This window comes from Clavelina lepadiformis, chromosome 1 (assembly GCF_947623445.1).
Source record: "Clavelina lepadiformis chromosome 1, kaClaLepa1.1, whole genome shotgun sequence".
In the NCBI taxonomy this organism is placed as follows: Eukaryota; Metazoa; Chordata; class Ascidiacea; order Aplousobranchia; family Clavelinidae; genus Clavelina; species Clavelina lepadiformis.
In genome coordinates, this window is record NC_135240.1 from 8,980,901 (window position 1) to 9,008,573 (window position 27,673).

General features: G+C 36.8%; 6 protein-coding genes across 6 annotated transcripts; all 6 read right to left on the reverse strand.

Moving 5' to 3' along the window:
• Positions 1-2,711: 2,711 nt before the first annotated feature.
• LOC143461349 (uncharacterized) lies at positions 2,712-5,038 on the reverse strand. The gene is made up of 6 exons (XM_076959241.1): positions 4,742-5,038; positions 4,312-4,511; positions 4,083-4,176; positions 3,716-3,903; positions 3,375-3,583; positions 2,712-3,268 (listed from the first exon to the last, which is right to left on the reverse strand). Exons 1-6 carry the CDS (start codon positions 4,879-4,881, stop codon positions 3,107-3,109), a joined length of 993 nt encoding a protein of 330 aa, XP_076815356.1. The 5' UTR covers positions 4,882-5,038; the 3' UTR covers positions 2,712-3,106.
• A 7,070-nt stretch (positions 5,039-12,108) lies between these two features.
• Positions 12,109-15,017, reverse strand: LOC143453673 (uncharacterized). Its single transcript, XM_076954957.1, has 6 exons — positions 14,700-15,017; positions 14,394-14,605; positions 13,779-13,872; positions 13,177-13,364; positions 12,882-13,072; positions 12,109-12,741 (listed from the first exon to the last, which is right to left on the reverse strand). Exons 1-6 carry the CDS (start codon positions 14,849-14,851, stop codon positions 12,604-12,606), a joined length of 975 nt encoding a protein of 324 aa, XP_076811072.1. The 5' UTR covers positions 14,852-15,017; the 3' UTR covers positions 12,109-12,603.
• A 1,503-nt stretch (positions 15,018-16,520) lies between these two features.
• Positions 16,521-19,994, reverse strand: LOC143473185 (uncharacterized). The gene is made up of 7 exons (XM_076970061.1): positions 19,446-19,994; positions 19,072-19,244; positions 18,591-18,790; positions 17,968-18,061; positions 17,549-17,736; positions 17,265-17,467; positions 16,521-16,976 (listed from the first exon to the last, which is right to left on the reverse strand). The coding sequence occupies exons 2-7, from the start codon at positions 19,209-19,211 to the stop codon at positions 16,806-16,808; spliced, it is 996 nt and encodes a 331-aa protein (XP_076826176.1). The 5' UTR covers positions 19,212-19,244; positions 19,446-19,994; the 3' UTR covers positions 16,521-16,805.
• Positions 19,995-20,339: 345 nt separating this feature from the next.
• LOC143459748 (tubulin-specific chaperone C-like) lies at positions 20,340-21,875 on the reverse strand. The gene is made up of 3 exons (XM_076957015.1): positions 21,328-21,875; positions 20,981-21,242; positions 20,340-20,889 (listed from the first exon to the last, which is right to left on the reverse strand). Exons 1-3 carry the CDS (start codon positions 21,794-21,796, stop codon positions 20,592-20,594), a joined length of 1,029 nt encoding a protein of 342 aa, XP_076813130.1. The 5' UTR covers positions 21,797-21,875; the 3' UTR covers positions 20,340-20,591.
• LOC143459757 (mortality factor 4-like protein 1) lies at positions 21,858-23,234 on the reverse strand. The gene has a single exon (XM_076957026.1). It carries the CDS (start codon positions 23,232-23,234, stop codon positions 22,320-22,322), a length of 915 nt encoding a protein of 304 aa, XP_076813141.1. The 3' UTR covers positions 21,858-22,319.
• A 27-nt stretch (positions 23,235-23,261) lies between these two features.
• LOC143459765 (U1 small nuclear ribonucleoprotein C-like) lies at positions 23,262-24,196 on the reverse strand. Its single transcript, XM_076957038.1, has one exon. The coding sequence runs from the start codon at positions 24,117-24,119 to the stop codon at positions 23,709-23,711; it is 411 nt and encodes a 136-aa protein (XP_076813153.1). The 5' UTR covers positions 24,120-24,196; the 3' UTR covers positions 23,262-23,708.
• Between the last annotated feature and the right edge of the window lie 3,477 nt (positions 24,197-27,673).

The window sequence follows — 27,673 nt, forward strand, 5'->3', positions numbered from 1 at the left end:
TTACATTAGAACGGATAAAACTAACAACTATACGACTATATCACGAACCTCCTTTCCATCCAACACTCAAACCGAACAGTCAAATTATTTCAAAAAAAACGACGGGAACTTGAAACAATTAGCGGGAGAAGCCGGCGGCATTATTGGTTCACGCAACAGATGCGACAAGAAAAAATCACATTAACACAAAGATGCAAAGCGCAAAACATGCGAATCATTAACGAAATAAACCATTTGAGTAAACAGAAAAAAGCTAAAAAAAATAAAAAAAAAACGGCCGATCGACAAACGAAACAGAAAAAATACGCAAACAATAAAACCAAAGCTGTTGAAATCCAAATAAGTGCTCAAACACAAATTAAAAAAGTATAACAATAAACACAGCAACAACATATAGTCACATATATGTTACACATACACGAAATAATTAAAGTTCTGGAACTCTGTGTGCATTGACGCCGTAAATAGATCCACTGTACACAAAAGTAACGAGAATGCCAAACAAACGAGGGATTGGCTCCAATCTCCATATAGATCGAAATCAAAAAAGTCTCAGAAAAGGATTTCTGTTACGATCCAAAATGAAGTTATTGCCTATGGAAACAGTGTTTAATGAACATCACCTCACACACATCGAAGATTTGGAATACTTTCATTGTAGAACGATTAAGTAGAAAAATTGCATTCTCGCCACGGGAAGGCTTTGTTATTGTACATGATGAATGGAGTTTCATCATTGTGATACACCGACGACAGTCAAAAGAGACTATCCAGTTTCAATCAAAATTTTATACTTTCGCATACACTAGAGAGCGAACTGATAGAATCCCCCGCAAAGCAGCAACATATCCAGGCAAGAAAATTTAGATCATCATCAGGTACCATTTTCATCATGATCATTTTCATCAGGATCATCATCATCATCATAGAAATTATCACGAACATAGAACAAAGTTTCATCTAGTTATCATCGGCCAACCATTACTGTACAAATAACAAGAATACAAAGCAACAACAAGAAGCATCGGAATCAAACATTTCGACCCATAACGGAAGGAAATCAAGTGCTGAACGATCTGTTGTTGGTTCGACCTCTTAAGTATCCATGCAATTCGTAGACGACCCATATAGTTGTTTCCAGCCCGAGAAGAAGACGATGGTGCGAGTTAAGATTGGTGAATGCCGGTACGCCAAAAATCCCTGACGTGTAGCGCATCTACGAGGAAATCTATTAATAAAAAGATGCTTAAGTGCACGTCTTTTTGCCTCTTTGATGTTTTAGTTGGCCACTGTGTCATGCAGTCATAACTTTCCTTTCTAATTTGTATTTTGACTTGTCGTCGTTAAAATTTGCGTATAGCTGCAGTTTATATATACCGACCCATGAACCTATAGTGCATAGGTTACTAAGAACTTACTGGTTTAAAATAAATTTACTTCCTACTCTCGCAGACACAGAAAATATTAATACTTTCTGTGGTTCAAGTTCTAAGCGTGACAGTTTTTCTGAGCCGCTTTGTCTTGTAATTTGGGGTGGTTGAAACGAAGACAACACTTTAGCTGCCCTGGTTGAAATCCCAAAGTGCAATCGACTCTTCCTTCGAGGCAGAGTTGTAAACGGGCCTTACATTGTTAATTCGAACCCGAACCGAATAAGACAATTTATTTGAAGCCCGATTTAGGCTCGAAAATCAATTTTCCTGAATGAACCAAAGTCATCTTTGAAATCATTCTTTGACTGTCATCCTTTTGTAAGTTGCGCTCTGCGAGAGGTTTTTAGCACTATGCGCGCAAATACATTCGTGTGAAGAAAGTGAAATTACGACACAAAGCTGTCGTGGCTGTGGCAGAGTGTGACTATAAATTCGGACTCCAGTCTGGGCCGATATTTATTCAAACTTAATTAGCCCGGATCCGAGCCGAAAAGCCCGGATCCGAGCCGAAAAGCCCGGCCCGACTTACAATTCTGCTTCGTGAATCAACTTGCAGTTTTATTCCTGCTGGCGCTTTTAAGTTAGTTTCATCAAGTTTCATTTGGTATATAATTAATCAAGCAAGCAGTATTCAATAGTTTCGAAAAGTCTTTGCTTTTGTCTTTTCTGTTGTCTTGCAAAACTAATTTATTTTGGCGAGAAAAAACAGCAAAGTACGCAGTTTTCATTCTTGAACAAAGTGCATGGGATGCGAGATCACACGCTGATGACCGAATATTCGACTACCATTGTTGTTTATCGTGACGTTATAATATTTTTTTCCTTATTAGATAGAAGCTAGAGTACTATAGCAAAATAGTGCCAAAAATAGATTACAATTTAATTGTTTTTACTGTAAAGCTTTCCAGGTTCATTCCAAGACATTTCTTTCTGTGGCACTGAAACGCAAGCGAATAAGAAGCAAAGTGCATTTGTCATCTACAAAAGGTCTTAGAATTTGCAAGCACCATGAGCGGGCTGAGTTTGCCACATTTACCCCAAGCTAAACATAACTACAACAGGTATGTACACTTGCGGCTATCTTTATATATAAAGTATAAATATGCGAATATAGGCACAATTTATACTTCTATAATAATTAATCTATAATGTAAAAGCCGCACTTTTAAAAAGCCACCAAAATCGTACCATCACCAGTGCACTTATTGTTACGTCTGGATGAAAATGGTTTAGTGAAACATCAGCATACAATAAATTTCAACAACAATTGTCCGGTAATCATTTTATTTACAATTTCATAAAACCAAATCTTATCATTTCAATTGAACAAATAAAAGCACATTCTGCCATTATATCATACAAAATATTTGAATTAGTTTAACTGAGCCACTGCCCTAAAACGTTTCAATTTCATGAAATGGTATTTTCATTACAACTAAGGTTATAAGTACAGCTACTATATTAATTGCAATATTTCGTAGAGAAAGAGAACGTATTTCGACTAGGACCAGCACACATGTAAAATGTATTACGAATGCGAGCTACAGTTAACCATTTGAATCTTAATCAATTTTGCGCAATCCTATCATCGTGATTTGCTGAGACAATGGGGCGTACTCACATTCAACTAAAAATAGCCGTTGTTGAGTCAATCAAAACATCACCCACGAGAATTACAACCATGACGATATACTTGGCCTACTATCTCTGCGAACTTGTCTATCTACATTCTGGGAACGAACCCACGGCCAAAGAAGTTCTTTCCAGTTTGAAAAGCAGAAGATCGTACACACAAGACTAATAAGAGAATCTGTGACAGCAATTGCGTAAAATATCTGAAAAGCAATATACCAAACAAGTCAGTAAATTGCTGACTATAGAAGTCAGTTGCAAAGGTGTACTTGCATAAGCTACTAACAGTACACAAGCCTTAAAACTTACCGACTCCGGTGAAGTTTGCAAGTAGGTGACTCTCATTGCCACGGCAATGACGTCAGCAATTGCAGATACTGCCGCCGCCATCGTACAATTTCGTAAAAGCCGATGCAAACGTTTATTAGACCTGAATCCTGCTGCCTTAAGGTTCACATTTACGTTGATTGACTGAAGATACCGCCGAAGTATGTGGATGAAAAGGGATAGAGTGCATACTGCGTATGACATGACATATATATTGTAAGTATCATATAGGCCTACATATATCATATACACCAATACTTGTAAGAATTATACAGTATAAAGTTTTTTTTATTATCAAATATTTAAACGAAGATTTTACTTACTTTGCATTGCGACGGCGAGAGAGTAACCGGCATAAATGACGACGGAATTCAATTGGTCTTCCATGATCAAAACACACTCGTTTGTTCCTTCAATGACATTAAAGTTGGCTTCGGCATTTGACAGAGGTATGGTTACAATCGCAGCTGTTCCTCCCATAATAATGGCAGCCAAGACAGCATAACTAAACCTGTAAGAAACAATCAACTCCTTTTCCGTAAGAATAAGCATACAAGTTGTACCATACTAAGCTGAGTACTTATACTGTAGTGAAGGGTAAAATCTACACCGGAGATTTTACCAAACTTTATAATTACAACTTAGTTGTACATTCTAGATCTAAGATGGAATTTTAAGGTAGAACTTTACCTCAGCAAACAAGGGGTCGCATAAAGCCTCAGATGTGGTTCCTGATAGAGCGTGTATTGTCTGAGCCAAAGAAACAAATAAAGCGCAACGTGTCCTGAAATTCGAAGAAATAGCTGCAGAAAAGTCAGTTAGTTCAAGTCTTAATAATATGTCAGCGTATGCGACAAACAGTTTTGCAGAAAATAAAAAACTTTATTGTATGATTGTATGCTATAGATAAGAAGCTCACCTATCGAGTTCAAAACTTGAAAAACTAACGCAAACGTCGCACACACGCTTCCAGTTGCCAAATGAGTGGGGAAATAGTACATGCATTGAACAAGTACGAGTTTGGAAACAACAATTACCGCAAAACATACTACAAGACCAAATAAAACTCTTTTTCTTCTTTGACAATGTTGAGTTATGATACAATCAGGCAGGCTTCGACTGCAATTTAATTGCGAACAGAAGTTTAAATTGATTTAGAGATTTTTACTGTTTTTTAAGTATGATCTATAAACAAATAATTTAATGTTTAAGTCGAAACTAAATGTTTTAATGAACACATTGTATACAACACAGAGTGGCAAAACTTCCCGCAGAAAGTTTTGAAACCACTATAACAATTTCGTTATAATTATATGGAAATATAAACCGTATTACATATTAAAACTTACAGTTTGGTTGCAACGTAATAAATCAAAGAGATCAACAGGTATATTCCCCACACCAATAAAAACGTTTCCAGTGTAATAATGGCGGTTGCTCGTCCTTCATTCCTATACAAATGCAATGAAAAATTTCTAGTCTGATTCATGGTCAAAGCTTCTTCTATATTGTTGTATCAGTCCAATATAGCTATCATATACGTTTTAAATGTAACTGTATCAACCGATTGATCATCACAAGACCAGCTTTCTATACAGACAATATAAAATGCGTTTGTGCTGAGGTTATTTTTGGACTTTCCTGTTTTAAATCTGTCCATCAAATACCTTTCATTTTTAATAACTGTGATTCTATTCATAGTTTACACACATGTAATGTTGCAGCTAGATTTGGGCCTGCACAAGCCTTGCCTATCACGCTGGAAAATGTCGGTTTATATCATTAAACAACCTTTCCCGTAAAAAGTAGTTTCTTTGTTTTCACCTTAGTTTAGTAAGCTGTAAGGATAACGGATACATATCTTAACCATTGCACTTTTAACGTTAAAATCTTCTGTCCAGGAAACTTCCCGCTCTTACGGTTAGTCACTGTGGCCAAACTACAACTTCCCAAATGCCTCCATTTGTAGGCAGAATAACAGCAACAGATTTTCTAATTCTTGTAACATCTCATTAATCTTTTGACACAACTTCATTCAATCACTTGTCACAATCGTCGCAATCACTCGAATGAACCCAAAGCTACGTTTCAACGGCACATAGCCCACCAAGCTAATTAATATTAGCAATGAGTGGCGTTACTTGCCTAGGATAGGGAAGGCGTGAACGGGTTGGAGACAATTCTACACATTAAAATGATTGCACAAGTAATAAAAAGTGAGACGTCCAACCAACACGTGATTAACCACACGGATAAATATACACTTTAACTGCGCGTGTTCTGAATACTCTACCAAAAACACAAAATAAAAAGTCAAACTACAAACTTATCCTACGTGAAGTGAATCACTATAGTAATCAGATTTGCAAATATATAACAAGCATAAACGTGTTTATGAGCGCACGGCAAACAAACTATGATGTACGTCACAATACGTTACAAACATGAATATCTTAAATTCTATGAACGTAAGTGAAAAAATACAAAGCATGCATTTTGTCACACATTTCTATATGATTTTTTTTCAATTAATAACAAAAAATTGCTTTTAAACTATATGCGCATGTCTTACAGAAACAGCTTAACGCTGTTGCTAATGGCGCATATGCGGCAAAAGGTGTTTCAACGAAAACATTTTATGCTAAAAACAACAAAAATAGAAAGCTAAAACAGTTTCACTTTTTCCAAAATTGCACATCGAAACTGATGTATTAATTAGCTTTCTAACACTAGAGTAATTATAACCTATACCAAATAAACAAACAAGCTGTCCAAAATATTTTCTTCAGTTAAAACTAAGCATTTGCTATAGGGTCTGAAACAAAAAAATTAAGAGGACAGGCACGAGATGAAAGGCGATTTGGAACCACCCATACTCTTTCAGAATTTGATTTCAGTTTTAAAAAAATGCTTTATTCTTCATGAAGAGACTCCAAATTAAAAGGTTGCAAATAGGCTACTGTAGATCAAAAACGTTACGAAAAGCATAGCTGCATGGTACTTCGTAATGTTCCAATTAGGTTTGAAACGTTTGTTTCCACTTGAGTAGAATATCAGCCATGCGGCTAATATGTTCAGAACACGAATTATGCGTTGTTGAGTGGCCTGTGGCTAACCTGTGGCTAACCGTGGCATGAGTACTAACCTGTGGCGCATGAGCTGAGTTAACATGTGTGCATCGTAGATTTAATATAGTTTTTTAGTATTTAGAACCAAAAAAACGGAAAGTTTGTTAACTCTATGTAATATTTTTCGAAACATTGTGAAAAGCGGAAACCTGAACGTGTGAGTCAAAACTGGTGCAACTATATAAACTTGAATTGAGCTAAACACGGTAAACATATTTTTGTTTGTAGAATCCGTACTCCCATTGGCATAGTTTTTTTTTCATTTTTTGTGAAGTAGTCCTCCACACTCGACTCATCGCTTCACTTCTTTCAACCAATTGAGCGTCTCCATCTCTGCATAAGCTTGGCCACGGCCAGATAAGTTGCTTCCGGTTGGAAAAGCATAGAATTGTGCGGGCGAGGTTAATAAAGCAGTCGACGTCCCATATTGCGTAAGCTACCTGTAAAGAAGTTATAAGTTAGGCAAGAAACAGCAACAAACATGGTTGTACAAAACAACAGTAAGCAAAACATGACACATTTTCATCACAATTACTTTGAAACCTTTACACCAGGCTGCTGGTAACTCTCGTTGCTCGGCAACACATTTGCTTATATCTGAGTTGAAAACTTTTAGCCCTAAGTTTGAAAACATCGGAAACGTTCATACTTACCGACTCTGTGACCGCTTTTATGGAAAAAATTCTCAAAACGACTGCAGCTATATGTCGGAAACAGTTGATATTGCAGTTGCGATTATACAGTTTCGCAGAAGTCGATGTAAACGTTGCTTAGACCTAGATCCCGCAGCTTGGAGATTAATAGATCCAGTGATTGATTGACAATATCGTCGTAAAATGTTGTAAAAAAGGAAAAAGAAGCATGCTGTATAGAAGAAACAGGTTTAGCCAACTGGAAAAGCAATTGTTAACACGTTACATTAAAACTGCACAATTTCAGTAGACCGTAACGGTGATGGTCATGCTACGTAACGGTGATGGACATCGCCAAGGTTACAACAAAAAAGTCTCACTCATCAAAGGAAACAAGCAGCCGTTAATTTATGAAACTATCTTTGTAATGAACTTTTCATTTGTGATACTAATTATTATAGTTGCAACGACAGTTGAAGCTCTCCACAACATTACCGTATAACTTATATTTGTAATACAGAATGTAAAAATCTTTAAACGCATTTTTTTAAAAAAAATTTACTGTAGTTCACCTTGCATGGTGAAAACAAGAGTATATCCTGCATAAATAGCAGCGGAATGTAATGGAATCTCTTCGCGTAAAAAAACAATGATTTGTTCCGTTCATTACAACAAAAATACCGTCAGGGTTAGTAAAGATAACCACGATTATGGATGCGATTCCGCCGATAAGAGTAACTGCCACAAGAACGCGACTGAACCCGTAAAGAAATAAAAAGTCAGGCAATCTGGAGTTATATTAAACCTGGTGGTGTCATTTCACTTAAAGCAACAGAGATGATGAAGGTGATGAAACCTTAGGAATTGAATACAGACTTGTACGAGAAACGTAATTACAGTGCCATAAAAGCGATTGATTTATTAACTGTAACGTTGGGGCGTTTCCATGGACTTTCATCCTACGTTCTGGATTAAAGTTGTTTGTTTATTACTAACCGGTGTATTTTTATAGAAAGTTTTAGCATTTTTCCGATTCAGATTTCTTGCAGATGAAACAAAAAGCTGCCCACTTCGACATCACAACGATCTTGATCATTGACATAGCATATAAAAAATAGTGTTAGTGTGATTAGCTCTACTTTACTTAGCCATAGAACCAGGATATGTAACTGCTAGCGAAATTAGACTTGTTTTTAATATCATGTAAGTGTCACAGCGACATTGTCACCGAAATTAATAAGCCGACTTTGGAATCTAAAGTCGTTGCAAAAGAATTTTTGCCCAAACGACGTGATTGGTTCAGACTTTGGAACAAAGGAGGCAAGAAAATTAAGTTAACGAGGTCTAGTTTAGGATCGATTTTAAAAGTTGGATTATATTGTTACTTCGGTGCTTTTTGCGCTTTCTGGCGAAAAATCACGTCAACAGCAAAATTCTTTGACGTGTTACTCTTACTGTCCTAGCAACAGTACCCACACATTCAAATTTATAATACGTCCTAACTTGCATGTAAACTGTAAAGGTTACGATGTGCTACTTACAATGGCGACTTACTGTATAAGCAACAATTAAAAATTTATTCATGCACTTTTTAAACCTGCTAGGCTTTGTCCCTTATCCGCTGCTGCATTAGCGCATATGTTCTTAACATAGGGCTCTGGGTTTGTCACTATACCGCGCCAATACGGAAAAATAAAATGATTAATTATTATAATTATTTGACTTTAGTTTGCGTTATAATACAGATGAAACAGAGTCCTTTTTCTGTGCGGAGAAATTTTTCCATCCACTTAATCCGATCATATAGAAAGCACATTCCAATTTTCATAACAACCAAACATACCAAAAATAAAAAATTGTCCATCTAAATGGAGCGATGTATCAGTGCGTGCAGTTAAAACGTATAGAGTGTCTAAAAGTAGCCTATACGCGTGTATTTGCTGGAAACAGTTCAATGGCAGAGGTTTGTCGGGTGACGTCAATTCACGATGCTGCCCAATAGACGTCATTACTTGTATTTATATCTTAGAGGTAAAAGGTAAAAGGAGAATTGTTTCGGGATATTAATATAGCAGAATGTTGGTAAGTGACTAAACGTAAGCTTAACAAGTGTCATACCTGTGTCAAATCATCATGTTATGTTATACTGATAACAATACAACTTCGTTAACTTTTGTGCCTTTAATTCTGTAAATACAACAGTATGCACTTGGGCTGCTGGCCAACTGATATACGTACAAAATACGTAATACGGCGGAGCTAAACGTTTATGAACAAAGAGTATACAGTTACAGACTTTTTAGTGTGGTACAAAAGATTGCATTCAACTCATAATGTTGACAAAGATGGTCAAGTGGGATGAACGCTTAAAAGTCAAAACATTCACTTCATTAAGCTATGTTTTTATAAACCATGTTAGTACGTAACGTAACTGCATTATTGATAATTTATTGTTATAGAGAAATGCGTCCAATACACGAATAGCCGCCATCTTGGTCAGTATAGCAACGAATATATAAAGCAAATATACACTGAATTTTCTTTGTGCCTTGCACGGCGTAAACATAAACCAGGCGGCCTGAACATTTGCGTAAGTTTTAATTACGTCATGACTACCGCCTATAAATGAGGAATGTCGATACATCAATGTGATCGACTAATTAAAAGCAAAGGCAAAGCGATGCTGTTTTGTTGTGCCATTCAAGACAAGTAAATAAAACTACCGGCTTGAACATCTGCATCACAGTAACGTTGGTGGTTTCATAACTACTGTTGAGTGTTGACACAACTAGAGACCCAATAGGTCAAACGTGATTAAACGGTCAAACGCAAAATCAAATCGAGTCAAACAAAACATTCAAAACCGTTTCAATTATTAACTATGCACTATTATTTATATCTGTTGGCCTTTGAACGCTTCCATTAATTCTTTATTAAGACAAAATCGTTTAATACAGATTACAAGTAAAGCATACCCAGGAGCTTATATACAAATATATATATATCAAGAAATAACCTATATTAAGCATATGATATAAAAGCTCATTTATTACTCTAATTAATTATTTCAACCTGAAATTTAAAAAGTAGCTCGTAGGCCAAAATAATAAGGCACTCAGTTATTGAATTTAAAATCAAGATAATTCATCAACCCGGCCGGAAAAACGTTACGTGGGTTTGTAGTTATTGCGGATTTCTTGTATCGTTTCATGACGTATATTTGGTTCTATAACGCTTTACAATTTTGCTGGATAATAAATAATTCATTTTTGTGACATTAAAATATATTACTTTATCCGTAAACTTGAGCGTGAATTGGAACGTGAATGCAAATCGTAGTTTATGTGAACAATACGCTCACAAACAATTAACGAGCAGAAAAAAGCAGCAAAGCTGTAAAGCTAAACACGTTGCTTAATTCCAACAAAGCTGGTATTCTGCGTGTATTTTGCAAATTTAGGTATCTGCTCCTACCTTACCCTACATTTACAATCGTTAAATTAATTACATTTTGGTATTTACCACTGTATTTAGTGGCAAAGATATCGTATGAAATGTCCAAGGTAGTAAGTACAAATTCTGATTTAGAATGATCCGTAGTATATGTTTACATATGAACGAATGGTGTTGTAGCTTTTGTAGTATTAAAAGTATTTTGTAGTTGCATTAGAAATATTTGTAACATAAGCTACGTTAGCTAAATTAGTTACACACTGTAGTTTATTAGCTGCATGCACTTTAGTATTTAGTAGCTATTACTATTAACTATATTAAACAACAAATATTCAAAGTGCTTTTGGAGACTGAAACGGTCACAGATTTCACCAATGGTCTCTCAAAGCTTATACAGTAGGCTATGCTTTTGCAATGACAGCAGAAAATTGGCAATTAGTCTTTAAAAAATTCGGTCTCTTAAAATTTTTTAGCGGTCACCAAAATCCATTCTTAACGGCTCAAAACGAGAATTGTCGCGTCGAAGGTTTTAGGGTAGAAGCCCAGGGGAACCAGTATGTTATTGTTCAGGCAATCATAACACGCACTACAGTATAGTTTCATTTAGTGAATGTGTTCAATTTAATTTGACAGTTTTATTTACTAAAGAAACTTAATTTAATTAATGTGTCAACATTAGACTGTAGTAAAATTTTAAACAGTAAGTTCACAATTAACAGAGTAACAGGCATTTCACACATTTCCATGGCAATTCAACTCTGGTCAATTCAACTACAGTAAACTAAACCCCAGTTAATTCAGCCCCATGTACTTGATGATGTTTACTTTTTCAGTATTTTTCTACCATAGCAATTCATCAACTTTTTGCGTTTCATTGCGGGATAAAATCGACTGCGTTTGTTTTGACTGGGGTTGAGTTTGCCGGGATAAATTAACTAACCACCATAAGAAGCTCTCCTACAATGAATATCTGTAAGACTATACGCAATGATTGAACAAGATTCTATGTAATTGTAGCTAACGTAATACATTTTTTAATGGACTTAGCGTGATGGCGTGATCCCGTTCTCACGTAGAATTACTAAACCTTGTTAAGACACTAGTAATATATTATGTCTTATATTCTAACAATAGCTAAAAAGTAAAGTGTACTAACGGATCCAGCTGGGTTTTATTATATGGTCCAGAACTGTCCCAGAGCGTTTGTACCAGAAACGCTCACGGTTCAGTGAAGTACGTCCAGCTTACATTAAAAACGTCTACACTGACCTTACATTAAAACCTGTTTAAAAAACTAACATGCAAGTTTTTGTTTTCGATTTTTCGATTCGTTACAAGCCAACCAGAAGATGCATGGTCATATTTTTTTCTTGATTTATATCCTTGTCCCTATACCCAAAGGCTTCAAGTCGTTGTTCAATGCAGTTGTCTGATTCGAAGTTTCATCTCTGTTCTAACCAGCACAAACCAACACAACAATCGAATTTTCAACACTGGTCCATGTTAAGGCAGAAGTAATCGTTTTTTAATCTTTACGTTATAATTTTCAATTTGACATGTACTTAAAGAATTTGGAAGGGCATCACATAGCAAATTAATAAGCGGTGATTGCAATAACTAAGCACATTTTGTATCATATTTGTGCATGCAATCGGTCAGGCCTACATAGATACAACAGTACTTCAACAGTAACGTATTTACATTATGCATGCGTGAGTTACATCACGTATCTTAGAACTAAGATGACGTTTTGTGGAGAGAAAATTTCTGGAGACAATACATGTGTTTTGTGAGGTGGACCAGGAAATATTTGCAGAAGTTCAGCAGCTACAGTAAATTGACTTCTTTGCAATGGTTTCAAGCCGGTGACAAACCTGGCTGGAAGGGACACCATCTATCAAGGATCCGCTGCTTTCCGCATGAAATCATGATCTTCACTCGAAAGGCCGGGACAATAGGAAACAGTTGCTTAAGATGATACTTCTTTAAGTTTAAGTCTTAAACAACACAAGACTGTTTTCTTTCACCATTTTTTTGTTTAGACCAAGGACATACTATTTGTTTCCAGTTTGAGAAGCAAAAAAGAATGCAAGCCAAATTTATCGCGTAAGCAATGTCCCATATTCCCAGCTGAACCTAAAAGTTTAAAAACGATTGCAAGAGCGATTGGTGTAAAGGTGGACACAAGTGTGAAGCTGTACAATTACAGTACAAAGTAATACAGTTATCAAAGCCCTAAATATAACCTATTTTCAATTTATTAGATGCTTATTTACCAGTTCGTAAACTTTTTCTTTTAAGGCCCAGTCAAGTATGGTCACAGCCAGATCTGTGGTCACAGAGACAATCGCGGCAACAGAACAATTCCGCAATAAAACCTGCAGCCTGTTGGTGCCCGAAATATCACTTCTTTTCATATTCATTTGGTATCGCCTTGTAATGTAGAAAAACAGTAGCGCCAGGCAACCTAAACATAGCGTAATTATGAAATACTAAACATAGTGTCGGCGTGCTGGTAAGTTTATTTTGATTATAAAGGCTACAAAGCTTTTCTCAAATAAGCCGTCTTGCCTTGTACGAAGATAATGAGAGAGTATCCAGTATATACTATTACTGCATTTGGCCCAGTGTGTTCTTTGAAAGCACAAGCATTTGTGCCGTTTATGTAGATAAATTCCTCCTCTGTAACTGTATACACAGAAGCTACTGTACCAGAAACTCCGACCAAAAGTATACTTGCCAAAAGAGTCCAACTTATTCTAAAATAAAAGGAAATATGCTCCATCTATTGCATGTACTTCGTTATTAATTAGTTGTTTCATGCGTCCCTACACCTTCATCCCAACGCCGGAATAATTTGAACTCTGTGATAAGAATCTTAGCTAAATATTTTCGCAAATTCTTCAGTTTTATTCAATACTAATGCTCAAACTAAACCAAACTTTGACAAATTATCCAAGAACTTGGAATTATCGACAATTGTCTGCGTTAACTCGGCTCTCAGCACATTTGCGCTGAGAATATTCAGGTGTTGGAATATTACAGGGTTCCTGCTATGATTTCATGAGTTGCTACAGGGGTGTACAATTATAAAGTCAGGTAAAACAAAAATCAAATGTGGTAAAAATAAAACCGTGCATATTTTTACGATGATCAGCAATAAACCGACTTACGCGTTGATGTACTTGTTCGATAAACATTCCAGAAATGGTTCACTGTAAAAAGAGTATTGCCTGAGCCACAAGAAGACGTATATCATCAAAAAACCTAATAAAAATTGTAGATATTTTAAAATGTACAAATAAGCAATTTTCATTAATAACGCAACAAACTTTAGATGACTAACATATGGTCAGGGTGTTCTTCGTCAAGGATATTTCCCAAGATCTATCATATAAGTCACATTTACAATAAAAATAGTAGACAAATCTATAAAGTTATAGGCTGCCCTAAAACAATGTTACCTTTAATTTTTTACGCGTTTGGGCAAACTTATGCTTTTGTACAGTTTTTGATCCGGTGCGAAGGATGTGAATGTAGTGTTATGTGTGCGCGAGTTAACTTCAGGTTTTCACAGGATTTGTTTAATTAGTATTGCGCTCGTGCGCTCGTAAATTTCCTATATTCGTGCTTTTCTATATCCTTATGCAAACCGCCTTAGTGCACCCACACAACTACGCGCACAGTGGTCATACATTGCTCAGACCGTATTTCCCTTTCATATGCCGAGAGCATAGCTTTAAGAATCTGTACAGGAAATCACATGGCAATACGCTTGCTGTACATACCTACACAATGCACTGGTTGAAATATCTGTGCAATCTCTATGCAGTATTTTAACGGATCTTGCGCGACAAGATCTTCAGGAACATAATAAGTCCACTGGGCCAAAGCAAACTTTATGCTGGCAGCTAAAGTGCTTAAGGTGGCAAGACCGCAAAGTAACAGACGGATCCTTTTTCTTCTTAAGCTGTCAGCACTCGAACATTTTTCTTGAAATCTGCGGTATTGGTTATCATATATGACAATTAATGCAGTGACAATTTCTGCATTTACATTAATTTATTATTGTGAATTTAAAATGCATTATTTACATTTCTTTCAAATATATACATAAAGTTGTGAACAGGTAAACTCCACCGATCAACATAATCGTTTCCATGACGATGAAAGCGATCGCTAGACTGGCGTTTGTTCTTATGAAGTCGTCCGTGCCATTATTAAAGTACATTTGTATTTTAGCCATTGCACTTTCAAACTACGAGTAAAACTGAACCAACACTATAAAAGAAGACCAGTATGTTTTAATTAAAATACAATACGTATATCGAAAGACTGAAAATACTGGTTATTAGCTGCTTTACAATCATTTTGTACTTGGAGAGAAACTTGGAGCTTCTTATAACTTGGCCTTCAGCTTTTTAACTTTGGGTACAAACTTTATAACATAAGTTACACAGAGTTTCTTAACCATGACATAAACTTTTTAAAGTTTACTAAGCAAAGGGTCGTGTTTACCGTTTATTTTAACAAGTTACTCAATTGGATTTCATTACTCGTTTCAACTGAAACCGGCAACAAACGAATGACAAACGAGAAAAGCTTCTTAACTTTGTGTTAGCCTAATGCAAACCTTTCCTGGCTGTTTGAAATGAGGCATCTACACTTTCTGTTATGGGGTTTCGTATAAAAATTAGTGTATTGACTAGAAACTGGAAAACATCAAAAATGTTTCACTAGAAAGCTGTTACTCAAACCTGAAAAGATAGTTTTAGAATTAAAGATAACTTATTGTTAAGAATTTGTTAAAATTCTGTTTTTTTTTTTTAAAGTTATACTGAAAACCCTGACATTCTTTATCACTATAAACAAAAGGAAACACGTTGAAATGTATTTGCTGGTACATTCAATCATCGGAGTTATACTATACATCGTCAAATATTGATCAAAACTTGTCTGAATGGGCTGACTAATGATTCAATCAGTATATATTGCGTTTACATTATTTCATATTACGTGCTGACATTTTATTATTTATCTGAGATCTGAGGTTAGTCATTGACACCTGAAATAAAACATTACCTGTAATGGCAACAAAGATTTTCATTAATCACATGCGCAGATACAGACAGGTTTCAACTTTAAAAGTTTAAGTTCCCGACGAATGTTCAGTTTGTTGACATGTTGATTAATTTATGTGAAAAGTGGAGCACCTTGCTGTCTCGATCTGCAGTATCTTATCTTCTTACTGTCCAGTGTTTACTACCATAAAACTACCCCTAAAAAACTTTCCACATATTTGCTCTCGTAGCCTAGTTTTCAACCAAAATGAATAGAACAGAAATTTTTACGTTACCACTTTACAGCTATTCGATAACAATTGACCAGTGCAATCTTTAAGGTGCGGTCTTAGATCAGCAAAACATAACCAAACGGCCCGATTGTCCAGCAGTACGAATTAAACTTTCTTTCAAAAGTCTTCTTTAGACAAAATTAGCGCATATGCAAATACTTTGAAAACGCAGCACGTTATAGTTCATAACTGAAAAGGTTTGTGAACCAAGCATGGTTAAATTTCAATGACTTCCTTTAAAGCTTTATCATAAGACCAGAACAAGTAACCAACAACATTTACATGTTGTCAAAATCAGGAAGTGGCTAGCTTGAAATCATCTTTAACGTGATGAAACCTATGTTTATCTTCTTTCAACTGCAAGATCGCTTTTTTTACCTCGATTACCGACCTACTTTGGAGTACCGTTGCTCAGTATACGTCCTTTCTGCATTGTTCTTCTATCTATAACATTGGTAACAACAATAGTATTGTAGCATATTTGTTGTAAACGAAAGTCCTTCTTACTTAAATAAATGTTATTTTTAAGTGGGCATGGAAGCATGATACTACAACTGCTGTGTAGGAGTGACTTTTTAATATTGGCCAAAGAAGTACACAGTGCATTATGTACACTTTCGTAATAGGCTACACGCTGTTACTTCTGGGTATGACAGCACAATTAAAGAAGCAGTTGTGGAAATCTTTTGCAATGACAAGGTTCGTAGCTACGTCAATGTATTTGATTAATTGCTTGTTACCACGCAATCACCTGTGCATCAGTTCACACAATCGCAAACAACATATGTGGTAGTGTTAATAAAGTGACGCAGTACTTTCACAAAGCAGAAAGACGCCACTAAAGCTTCTATGTGTTAGTTGATACAGTGGCTCCGCTGATTCTTGAAATCTGAGCTTGCTCTGCTCCCTTTTCAGTACGATCTGGCCACGGCCACAGAATTTCCTTCCAGTTCGAAAAGCATAAAATGGTGCAAGTAAGATTTATGAAGGCATCAATGTCCCAAATCGTGAAGATTGTCTGCAAAGGAATACAATGCACACGTGACTGGTGTATGTCCCTGATGCCAGCAGCCTTTTTAAAGTGGGTGGGCTCATGTGAGCTGGCATGCAAAATCTATAACAACGGCACTCGAGTTTTGCCGTAAGTCTACCAATTTTTAATACGTTTGGTTTGTAAAAGTAGAGGGACCTATAGGCCCACCTTCTACTACCCTTTTCGCCATCTACACTTGATGCCATTGAGTGTTTGTAAACGATAGGAACATTAATGGCAAACTGTAGCAAATTGTGGAAACTCTTAACTTACAAACTCAGCAATATTTCCTCTCAAGATCATCCTTAGTATGATGGCAGTCACGTCGGATACTGCGGATATCGCGGCAGCAATCGTACAGTTGCGCACGAGTCTGTGGATCCTCTCGTCCATCGACGACCCTGAACCTTCCAGGTTGACACGCATGGACGCCTGATATTTTCGCAAGATGTGAACAAAGAGAGAAAGGATGCAAGCTGAGGAAATATATGTTGGTTTTTATTTCTTGGTTTTTAAACGAAAGCGTGTTCTAATTTTGTTTTGTGGAGGGAAGATACCTTGCAATATAATGATGACCGAATATCCGGTGTATATTACGACAGAGTTTAAAGTACTCTCAGTGGTAAGCAAACAAGCGTTGCTGCCCTCGATGACAGAAAAGTTCTCTTCTCTGTTGGACAGAATAACACCAATCAGAGACGCTGTTCCAATAATTATGATAACTGCCAGCAAGACACGGCTGAACCTGTAAGCAATACAGATAAGTGTAGAAAAATAACCATACAAAGGTTGTTCTTTAGTCGTTTATTCTGAAGACCCGTGGCAACAAGAGTTCTCTTAAATGTGATCGGGTATGGCTGTAAGCAATATTTAAACAAACAACGAAAAATGAAATCACAAATTCACAATATAACATTGAACAAGTGGCTATTCAATAATTAAGTTCTTCTGAATTTATAGTATAAGTTCGACCTACCTAATAATGCAAACCGTGGAATAATGTCTCAAGTGTGGTTCCAGGTATAGAGTGTACTGTCGCAGCCAAAGAAAGGAGTAAAGCGAAATTAATCCTATAAAACATAGCACAAAGCTGAGAACGACTTTCGCAACTGAAATATAGCTTTGTTTATTACGTCATATTGGACGCTTCGCGATTCGGTCTTGGTTTTAAAAGTTTGTTGCATATGATGTAGCGTGACGGCGACGCTTGCCATGAATTATTGCTATGACTAACTTTTAAACTACTAACTTCTTGAAATTGACGTCGCGTTAATGTAAATCATATAGTGTATAAAACTTACACGAAATAAGAATAAACTCTAGCAAATATACATACGCATATTTGCATGCTTGTTTTATCACAAAAAGTTTTTTTGATGTATTTATCGCTATTTTTCTATTGCCAAAGTTTTCTCTAAAGTATGTAAAATATCATTTTGCATTCAGCTGTTTGTATGAAAACGGCAAAAAGGTGCACATCTAAATCAATTACTGACACAATAAGAGCATATACTTTTGGTTAAGATATAGAAACAGGCGTATAGCACCATAGGAGCAAAAGTAAATAGCAAAACATTAAATTTTTTGCACTACTTTTACCTGTAGTATTAAAAACTTGAAACACCAAAGAAAATGTTGCGCAATATCGCTTAGTTACCACTTCGGGCGATATGTAGTAAATCCATTGGGCCAGAGCAAATTTTCCGACTGAAGTAAGTGCGAAATAGACCACAAGAACAAATAAGATGAGCTTTCTTCTTTCCATTGTTCGGCTCCCAACACCTTGCAGGGAAGTCGCTCTGAAAAAAGAATTGAAATAGACTGTGTCATTGCCAAGTCTGAGTTTGTTATGCTTCCAAACAAATTTCCATCTTTGGAAGCAGTTTCTTCTGTGACTCTTGAAGCACTCTTATTCTACAGTACATGCTTTTGTTCTTGTACATATCTATACGCTTAACAAAGTTGTTTGTCGCACTAGTCTACGCATAGGCCTATCGATCCAAACCAACGTAGGCTATAACCATAACGATAACCCATCCCTATCATATTTACATGACCACGTACGTGTATGTATACTTACAGTTTGGTTGCAGCGTAGTAAAGCAAAGCCAGGATAAGGTAAATGTCGCAAACCAAGAATATCGTCTCAATGACGATAAAGGCCGTAGCTCTTCTTTCGTCCACCAACCCGGCATAAGAGTTATTTTGGCTGCGATTCATCTTTCAAGCTATGCTTTTTCAATCAAGGCAACACTGCAATCAACACCGCATTGCAATTTTCGCAAAAATAAACAATTATCGCAACAACATTTTTCGTTAAAATTGACTGTGTTCAATAACGTATTTTTTTCTAAGGCTTAGACAAGTTTGTTTTTGCGATAAAGCCTATTTCGTCTGCGACTAACAATAGGCTAAACAGAACGTTCTTGGTGGAACTAATGCGACCTATTTTACCTGTTCTTCACTTATTTTGGGCTGGTTATATTTTCGCAAAGTCAGCTACTGTCTGAAATCACTTCCGTATAAAAAACGACGACCGTTCATACGGCAACAAATCATTTAACTTCCGTTAGTATCGCTCGCTTATGTGTAAGTTCATGCAGTATAGGAAACATCTAGAAACGATTTCTGATAAACACACATCAAAGACAGGAAATTACCGGTTAGTAGGTTACAGTAACACATTAAATTTAATGTGCTATTGTCCTGACATACTTTTATGAAAACAACGCAACAACAGGGAGCTAAGTTTTACAAAGAATTTTAGTCACACAATCTTTCTTTGCGGTTTGTTCTGCCTTCCGGCAATTGCCCTAGGTCCATCTGCCCTAAATATGTTGTTTTATCTAGCCGCATGAAAAGTTAAGATCAAATTTGTATAAATTCTTCATAATTTTACTTCGGTTCGGTAATAAACTTGTTCCCCGTTCGGTTTGTTTCATACTGAAGCGAAGCTTAACTTCGTCTATAGAAGTAATGCTGTGCGTGAAACTGCTGGTCACATTCTATCTACACCCCGCAAAAATTTTACCCACCGAATAAATTTTTGTGTGGCTTGGCTAACCAAGCGAAATCGATAAACTTAGATCACGTGACCATTGTGTACGTCATTGTTAATAATGGTAGCTAAATTTCCGCTGCGTGGCTTCAGTAGAAAAACATGGCACGGTGGCTTATTTTAAAGCTAAACTACCTCGCGCTTTAGATGGTATTGGTCGTTGTTGTAACTTTAGTTGTATGACACGCACTGCAGCAGCTTTCTATTCGAGAGCATTGTTTCGAAACAAACAATTTCCACTCGCTAAATATCAAGCAACAATACGTAAATTAAGCTAACAGGACGCTGCATTGTTTTATCTCGTTAAAATTTTATTGAAAAATATTTGTTCAAGATCGGTGAAGTATGATACAAAAAAATTACAAAATTAAGAAGAGTAATCGTAGCAGAAGGGTCACCAGCATGTATTAATAAATTTATGTCCAGTACTATACAGAGGAAAAACTCGACAGAGGTCACCTCTGAAGCCATACAACGCACAACACTGGATGGCGCAATACAGGCATAAATAAAAAAAGAAGTTCAACATTGAACTTGTGTAATCATTCCCACGTTGTCTTTCTTTCGCTTTCGTCGATCAACTTCCAATTCGGCGAAGCGGTGTCCATCGCAAGCCAGTTGAAATCGTCAATCTCGGTCCAGTTATTTTTGCTTTTATCCAGACCGGAAAGTTGAAAGTGTTTTTCTCGGTCCACGTACTCAACATTGTAGGGGGCGAAACGAACATTGGTTGTGTCTTCGATGATAGCCCGACTGGTCACGTGCAAGTAGAAGTCTGTGTCGTGAGTATGGTGCACGCGTAGCTGCTGACACCCAGCGGCAATGGTTGTATCGTGGCATCTGAACACGACAAAGATAAGTGACTGTTATAAGCAATTAAGTTGCAGTTTTTATCGGTGGCAATTGCAACGCAGTAGACACAGTGACCCACCTGTCGACAAACACTGAACCTGATACCGGGCCGATGACAATTGTACATCCTTTGACGTCACTAATATGCACTGTACCTGGCGCTCCGAACAAAAAAATTTTACAACCAGTAAGATGACTCAATGAAACGTCTTTTAAATTAATGTCGTCACTTTTCAATGTAATGGATTCGTTATTTTGCCCAGAAACTTCGCAGTCTTGCTTAAATTGTGCTGCTTTGTTGCTGTACTTTTCCATAACTGATGGTTTGCTTGTTGCTGTTACTACAAAAACAACGCAGATTATTAACAGGAAAGCGTTAGTATTACATGTACTGACATCTAAGATATTCCACAAGAAATTTCTAACCTGTATCAGTTGAGCTTTTAGTCTTTGATTTGAAAGCAAACTTCTTTTTGGGCAACATCTCAGCTCTTTTGTCATTTATTTTTGCTTGCAACGATGTCAGTTGACTTTGAGCTTTTCTAGACTCATAACTGCTCAAGAACATGACAGAGTCGTTGAAAAATTTTTGCAAACGTTGAAAAGAAGCAGTGATCGAGTCGAAATGCTCCAACAGACTTGTACGGTCTCCAGATGAAATCGCTTCACATTTTATCATGTTCTCTATGTTTTGGAATTCCTCCTGAAAATGCTTAGTAAAGAAGCTTAATTTTTCCTCGGTCACCTTTGCCTCCTCCCTCACAGCTCTTCTGCGATCAGCATCAGTGAGACGTGTCTGATCCCGTTTCTGTAAACGAGAAGAAATTTGTTCTTTCTTCTTTTGATTGTAATCAGAATCGGTGAGGTGCAGGGCCTCAGCAGGTTTGCTTGCCATATTCTACTCTGATTTACACAAAAATATATATATGAGTACAGGCAATTTCTCTGAAAAAATCCTACATGAAAAATGTAGTTTAAGAAAAAAAAATAGAATATCTACATAGCAAGTGTAAAAAGCAGCCTCAACAAAGGAAATTATACGGTAGTGTACACATAACTTGGGAGCACCTTTCCTGAAATTACACAAAGGCCTACTAAACAAACTGGCAGTGACCAATGATTAGTTCCAAAGCATTGCTGCAATAATATGATTGGTATATTTGGCAAATAAGTTCTTTCAAGTAAACCTCTTTACTAGGCATAATTGCCTTTTAAATATGTCTAAGTTTTAAATAAGTTCTACATTAATACCAGTTACCGTACATACATCTCTCACAAAATCAGGTTTTGGCCGTTAACATACTGTATATTGCATGATTTTACAAAAGAAGTTTTTGCATTTAAATTGAAAAGCTTAGCCATATGCAGTAGTCTCAAAGCAAAAATGCAGCAGGTTTAATAGTTTTTCATCACTTCATTTATTCAGGCACTTTTTTACAATATTCAGATGTGGTGGTTTTATAATTATTTGCATCAAACATAGTTGATACATTTTCTTGCAGATAGTCAAGAAACTTTTGAAGCTGCCTGACTAATATTGCCATGTTCTTTTCACTCAAGTTCGTGTATGCAAGCACCGATCCAATCTTGACAAAGAATCGCAGAAGATGGAAGCTGCCGTAAATCTGGGACATAGTAAGATCTGGATATTTTTCCAATATTTCATTATACTGCGGCCGTTCAAATCTATAAAGTAACTGCGAGCCAAGCATGACATCAAAGTACTCTTTTATGCCAGAAGTAAGTTCACGAAGGGTACTTTTATTCTCCACAGAGTCACTGGATTTTTCCATGTAAGTTTTTAGGATGTCTTCAACGGTTTTTTCAGCAGGAAGTTGACAAACCTGCTTCTGTCGCATTATCAAGTCCCAGTCGTCCACTAGTATGGGCTTTAGTGCGTCTGGAATTTGCACATTAACTTCAACCTTGGCTAATGATGCATCTTCATTTTCCACAGATGATTCTACTCTTGATTTCTTTTTCTTTGGCTCCGAAGATGTCTGTGGAATGTCTGTTCTCTTTGGTTTCTCAGAAGTTTCTTTGCCATTTTCCCCTTTTGTAAACTTAGAAGGCTTCCCTCTCTTGGCTTTGTCTTTACCGTGTTGCTTTAACAAATCTTTTTGTCGTCGCAAATTGGCATCGTTGTACTTCAGAACTCTGCTTTCCGGAACCCATTCATCCCAATGCTTGTTCCAACCATTGTAATGAATAAGATAAAAGTAGTTTTTATTATCACGTAACTCTGACTTTATGCATTTTGCTTCATACATCAGTGGTCCATGAAAACACAATATCCGCTCACCATCACCAAATTTAGAAACTTTTGTGCTCATTCTTTGGCATTTACCTCAACTTAACACTTCTAGACACATTCAAAATAGAAAAACAATTGTCAGTAATTACAATGGCTACACTGTCAAGCAACATTTTCAGTCAAAATATGTATATCACTCAACACAGACATCTTATTTTGATAAAAATTAGCTTGAAGGTTTGTACAAACCACACACAAATTAAGCTAGACAAGACGTGTTTAGCAAAAAATGGCAATAAATTGCGGGAAAAGTTAAACTACAAACGAAAATTTTAACACACACACATTTAGTAAAGCACGGTCTATCGCGTAAGGTTTTATTGTCCATTAAATAATATCTCAACATAAACATGCATGCATTTAAATTATTCATTATCTTGATAAATGCAAAGTGTTGCCGCAGCCCATTTTTGCGGCAGTGACGAGCCGACCATCTTGTCCAAACTTGGAGTTTCAGAAACAACAGTTTCATCGAATGTGAACCAAAGTCTGTTTACATCTGTGGCCCAGGTCGAGGTCCCATCATCATTACTGGTCCTCCCATAACTGGAGGACCCATTGGCCGCATTGGCATCATCATTGGGCCTGGGCCCCGCATCTGCATCATTGGACCTCCCATAGGCATGGGACCTCCCATACGTGGGCCCATGGGTCCCATCATTGCATTAGGAGGGGGAATTGCAGCTCCACCCATTCCTGGGCCGAACGGGTTATTTGTTATTTGACCTTTTTGGAAGGCTTGAGTGGTTTTGTCTATAAGTTCTTGTGCTTGCTCTTCCATCCATGTCTGATAATACATCTTCACATTGTCTTTGTGTTTTCTACCGGAGCAATGTGTCTTCCTCACTGACGGTGAGTCATGCGTCAGATAAGCATCGCAATAATCACAAAAATACTTCGGCATTTTCTTTAGACAATATTAACAGTCTTAAGTCTCGTAAATACTCCTAAATAAGGTTTTAAGTCTCTTAAATACCGAACCAAGCTAATATAATTGTAATTGATAGCTAAATTTATTTATTTATATAACAATAATCAGTACATGCTGCAAACCATAGGCGACTAAGGCAGGTGGGTAGGGCGGCATTTTGCACCCTGGGATTTTAGTTTTCTTAATGATAAAGACGTTTCATCATGACCTATTGTCTTTGCATTTCGTCTTTATTGTTGCATTTGAGTTGGGGAAACTAACAAAAGTTTGACGTTACGTGGTATAGGAGTAGTTGTAACAAATGATTTCATTAAATGCTGGACGGTACTTAGTAAATCCACAGTTACGCATGAATAACCATGCCCTGGCTAGTGCGTCACGAGAAAGATCACACTCTGGCCACGCATGAGAAGCGAGAGGTTTTGTGTTACAAAAAGTCGTTATTGCTGTCTATGCGTTCGCTGGGATGACACTAAAATAATTCATTAGTTGAAATGATTAGCCTTTAATTGGTAAGACTCAGCACACACATATCTATGCATTTCTGCATACAAAAATCAAAGCAATATAAATGAGGTCTTGGGGTTGTCTGCAGCTTTTCTCTCAAGGTTTTGTCGATTATTGCAATGGAGGAGTTAAGTTATGATGGCAAATGTAAAGCGATCAGCCTACCACAAAGCAGCAAAGGTTAATCCACGCATTGTTTGCACCGAAGACATTGCCTTGGTTTATTTCACAATGCCGATTTAAGTACTACGCAACTGGATGCGTGAGGCGTCAACGGCGAGTCTTGCACCAAAGAAAAAAAGGTGTTTAGGTAGGTTCAGTGTAGAACTCATAATTAAGCTCCAGGTTTCGTCTTTATCTTTATAATTTTGTTTATCTTTTCAGGTGCTTGTCTTGTCATCTTTCAAGCAGTGTTATTAAAAATCACATAATGAATTTTCCTGCATTTAGTGTGTGATAGTAATGGTTACAATGAAACTGTAATTGTAACTTTTTTATTCCCAACCCAATTTATAATAAATAAAGAACGAGTTGAGGCTTCAGTGGAATGGAATGGAATCATAAAAAAATTTGCTCATAGTTTTTAATTTATGATAAATTTAGCCTGATATCAAGATGTGTTATAGCCATGTTCCATAGTGGAAAGTGTGGCATCTACACAAACAAAATTCATCAACATACACACCGTATGTGTTTATCTTCACATCGTTTTATAATAAGTAAAAAAAGAAAAGTTAGATGTTTAAATGTTAATTTATAATAAGTAAACAAAGGATTAGTGGCTTAAGTGTTCATCAAAATTTGCCTCTTCCCACCAATTGCATGCATGATTTCTCGCTAAAAACCTCCATGCTTTCCAGTTCAGGCCATATTGAGCATTAATAACGTAGCAATCTCTTTTACTGCAGTTTTTGAATCATAAATCGGCAAAATCAATCAACAGTAACTTGATATTGCACTTTATTTGAGGAAAACCGAATATGTAATAGATATAGGACATAGATACACAAGCTATAGCCTACTTAATTAAACTACCAAACATAAAGTGACAAACTCTGAACGTACTGAAGTAGGGTAGATATTGTAAAGCAATTTGCTACATGTTATTATTGAATTCATTATTCAGGAAAAAAGAGTTTTTGCAAATCAAAAGAGAGTCAAATAACAATTCGTGGAGGATAACGAGTGCAGGAAATAAAGCTGGTCAGTTTGTATCTCCAGTGTGCAGACCGGCTAACTCATGTGTTCGACTCTGATGTCTGGCAGTTTTTGATGAGAAATCGTGCATGCAAAGATGCAAAATTTAATGTGATGACATGCACTGAAGCCTCAATTTTTTGTTTATATATTGTTAATTGGTGTTCAAACAACCAGATTTTCTTTGTTTGCTAATGATAAATCGACAAAGAGATAAAAATTCTACATGTACTTTGATGAATCTCATGCGTACAGCTACCACACTTTCCACTAGGCACTATGTGGACGGGTTGCCATTAACCTAGTATCAGATTAGCCTAAGGTCACAACTGGACAGAACACCAAGTAAGTAAGTACAAGTTTTGGACCAGAAATCGTGCGTGGAATGACGCAAATTTTGGTGTGATATGATGCACCAAGCCTCAATTATTTGTTTATTTATAATAAATTGGCGTTTAAAATATTAGCCTAGCTTTTCTTTGGTTAGTTATTATAAATCTGAATAAAGATAAAAAAGTTTGACACTGACATTGATAGATCTCGTGCGTGCAGCTACCACTTTTTCCACACTGGAGTTTGGCCACTTGTTGGCTCAGTAGCCGAGTGGTTACTGACCTGTGATAAATACGGCTCGTGTTTGATACTATACCTGGTGGCGCTTGTCAAAACTGTTGTAATGTCCTTGGGCAAAGCACTAACGACGCTTGCTCTTTTTAGTGGATCCGGTGGACAGTTCTAAATTCGGGCAATACTACCTTCCTAGGTTAGCCTGTAGGCCTACGCCGCTACGGCTCACGTGTGCAATGGAGATACAAGTAGGCTAGGCACCTATTCAGTCTTTCTTCAGTGCATTTGTAACACTTAGGCTATAACTATAGATTTACGGATTTATCGTGTCTAGTGCACAACCAAATAACGTCGCTATTTGAGTAATTGGGTCTCATGTACAATGTATCCTGTGGCTGTGCACTTCTGCACTAACCTAGACCCGATTTATCTACCACTACCGGTCTATCAAAAAATCCTACATGGTCACGGTCCAGGTAAATTTCCGACGATTCTTACCGAAGTTTCTTTAATCATTAACCTAGCGTTCTAACCTATGGCTAAATAATAATCAAACCTCGAAATCAATTTTCGAAGTTTTTTTCACTTTTTCGTGTTTATGATTATGTCCTCCTTTTTGTTTTGGTCAAAAAGTTTTTCATAAATAGAATCTTGCCCGCAAAAACAGATGAATTTGCCTGCATAACCTCTTATGACAGGGTAAATTCAGCCTACTAAGCATAGTTTTATGAGCAACTGCCGTTCAAGTTTGTGAACCATTGGCTCGTGAGTCAGTTAATGCAGGGGTGTGCAACCTTTTGTACAAGAGGGCCAGATCCCAACAACTGTTTGAAACCGCGGGCCACACCTTTAATTAACATACACGTAGTTAAAAGCACAAAATCAATAACAGTTTCTTTCGTTATTGGTCTTGTGACTTTATTAGGGGTTATCTCCTTGCAGAAATATAAGTTAAGACGCAGGAATTGAAATGCTAACTGCTCAGCAATTGACATCTTTGTGAATTGCGTTCTTGCTTTGCACAAGCTAGCCGTTAGGCCCTAATCGTCTGTCTGTGACGCAACAATACCCTAACCTTTAGGGTATTGTTGCGTCACAGACATTCAGCCAAGGTTTGATTCAGCACTGCAAGGGGGTTGGAATTGATTGCACATAGCAGACTAAACTAAATTAAAACTCGTTTCGCGGGCCGCACACCGTTCAAAATTGTCACTTCTCCGCGGGCCGCATATTTTTCCTTTGCGGGCCGCGGGTTG

What these genes read in the sequence shown, in the direction of transcription:
- LOC143461349 (XM_076959241.1), bottom strand. Translation starts at nt 4,881, where the DNA reads ATGAATCAGACTAGAAATTTTTCATTGCATTTGTATAGGAATGAAGGA. An exon ending in GCGACCCCTTGTTTGCTGAG is followed by an intron (nt 3,904 to 4,082) that starts GTAAAGTTCTAC and finishes TGTTTCTTACAG; the next exon opens with GTTTAGTTATGCTGTCTTGG. An exon ending in TCTCGCCGTCGCAATGCAAA is followed by an intron (nt 3,584 to 3,715) that starts GTAAGTAAAATC and finishes TGTCATACGCAG; the next exon opens with TATGCACTCTATCCCTTTTC.
- LOC143453673 (XM_076954957.1), bottom strand. Translation starts at nt 14,851, where the DNA reads ATGGCTAAAATACAAATGTACTTTAATAATGGCACGGACGACTTCATA. An exon ending in TGTATATATTTGAAAGAAAT is followed by an intron (nt 14,606 to 14,699) that starts GTAAATAATGCA and finishes CCAATACCGCAG; the next exon opens with ATTTCAAGAAAAATGTTCGA. An exon ending in TCGAACAAGTACATCAACGC is followed by an intron (nt 13,365 to 13,778) that starts GTAAGTCGGTTT and finishes CTTTTATTTTAG; the next exon opens with AATAAGTTGGACTCTTTTGG.
- LOC143473185 (XM_076970061.1), bottom strand. Translation starts at nt 19,211, where the DNA reads ATGAATCGCAGCCAAAATAACTCTTATGCCGGGTTGGTGGACGAAAGA. An exon ending in TCAAGTTTTTAATACTACAG is followed by an intron (nt 18,062 to 18,590) that starts GTAAAAGTAGTG and finishes TATGTTTTATAG; the next exon opens with GATTAATTTCGCTTTACTCC. An exon ending in TCCACGGTTTGCATTATTAG is followed by an intron (nt 17,737 to 17,967) that starts GTAGGTCGAACT and finishes TATTGCTTACAG; the next exon opens with GTTCAGCCGTGTCTTGCTGG.
- LOC143459748 (XM_076957015.1), bottom strand. Translation starts at nt 21,796, where the DNA reads ATGGCAAGCAAACCTGCTGAGGCCCTGCACCTCACCGATTCTGATTAC. An exon ending in TAAAAGCTCAACTGATACAG is followed by an intron (nt 21,243 to 21,327) that starts GTTAGAAATTTC and finishes TTGTTTTTGTAG; the next exon opens with TAACAGCAACAAGCAAACCA. An exon ending in GGTTCAGTGTTTGTCGACAG is followed by an intron (nt 20,890 to 20,980) that starts GTGGGTCACTGT and finishes TGTCGTGTTCAG; the next exon opens with ATGCCACGATACAACCATTG.
- LOC143459757 (XM_076957026.1), bottom strand. Translation starts at nt 23,234, where the DNA reads ATGAGCACAAAAGTTTCTAAATTTGGTGATGGTGAGCGGATATTGTGT.
- LOC143459765 (XM_076957038.1), bottom strand. Translation starts at nt 24,119, where the DNA reads ATGCCGAAGTATTTTTGTGATTATTGCGATGCTTATCTGACGCATGAC.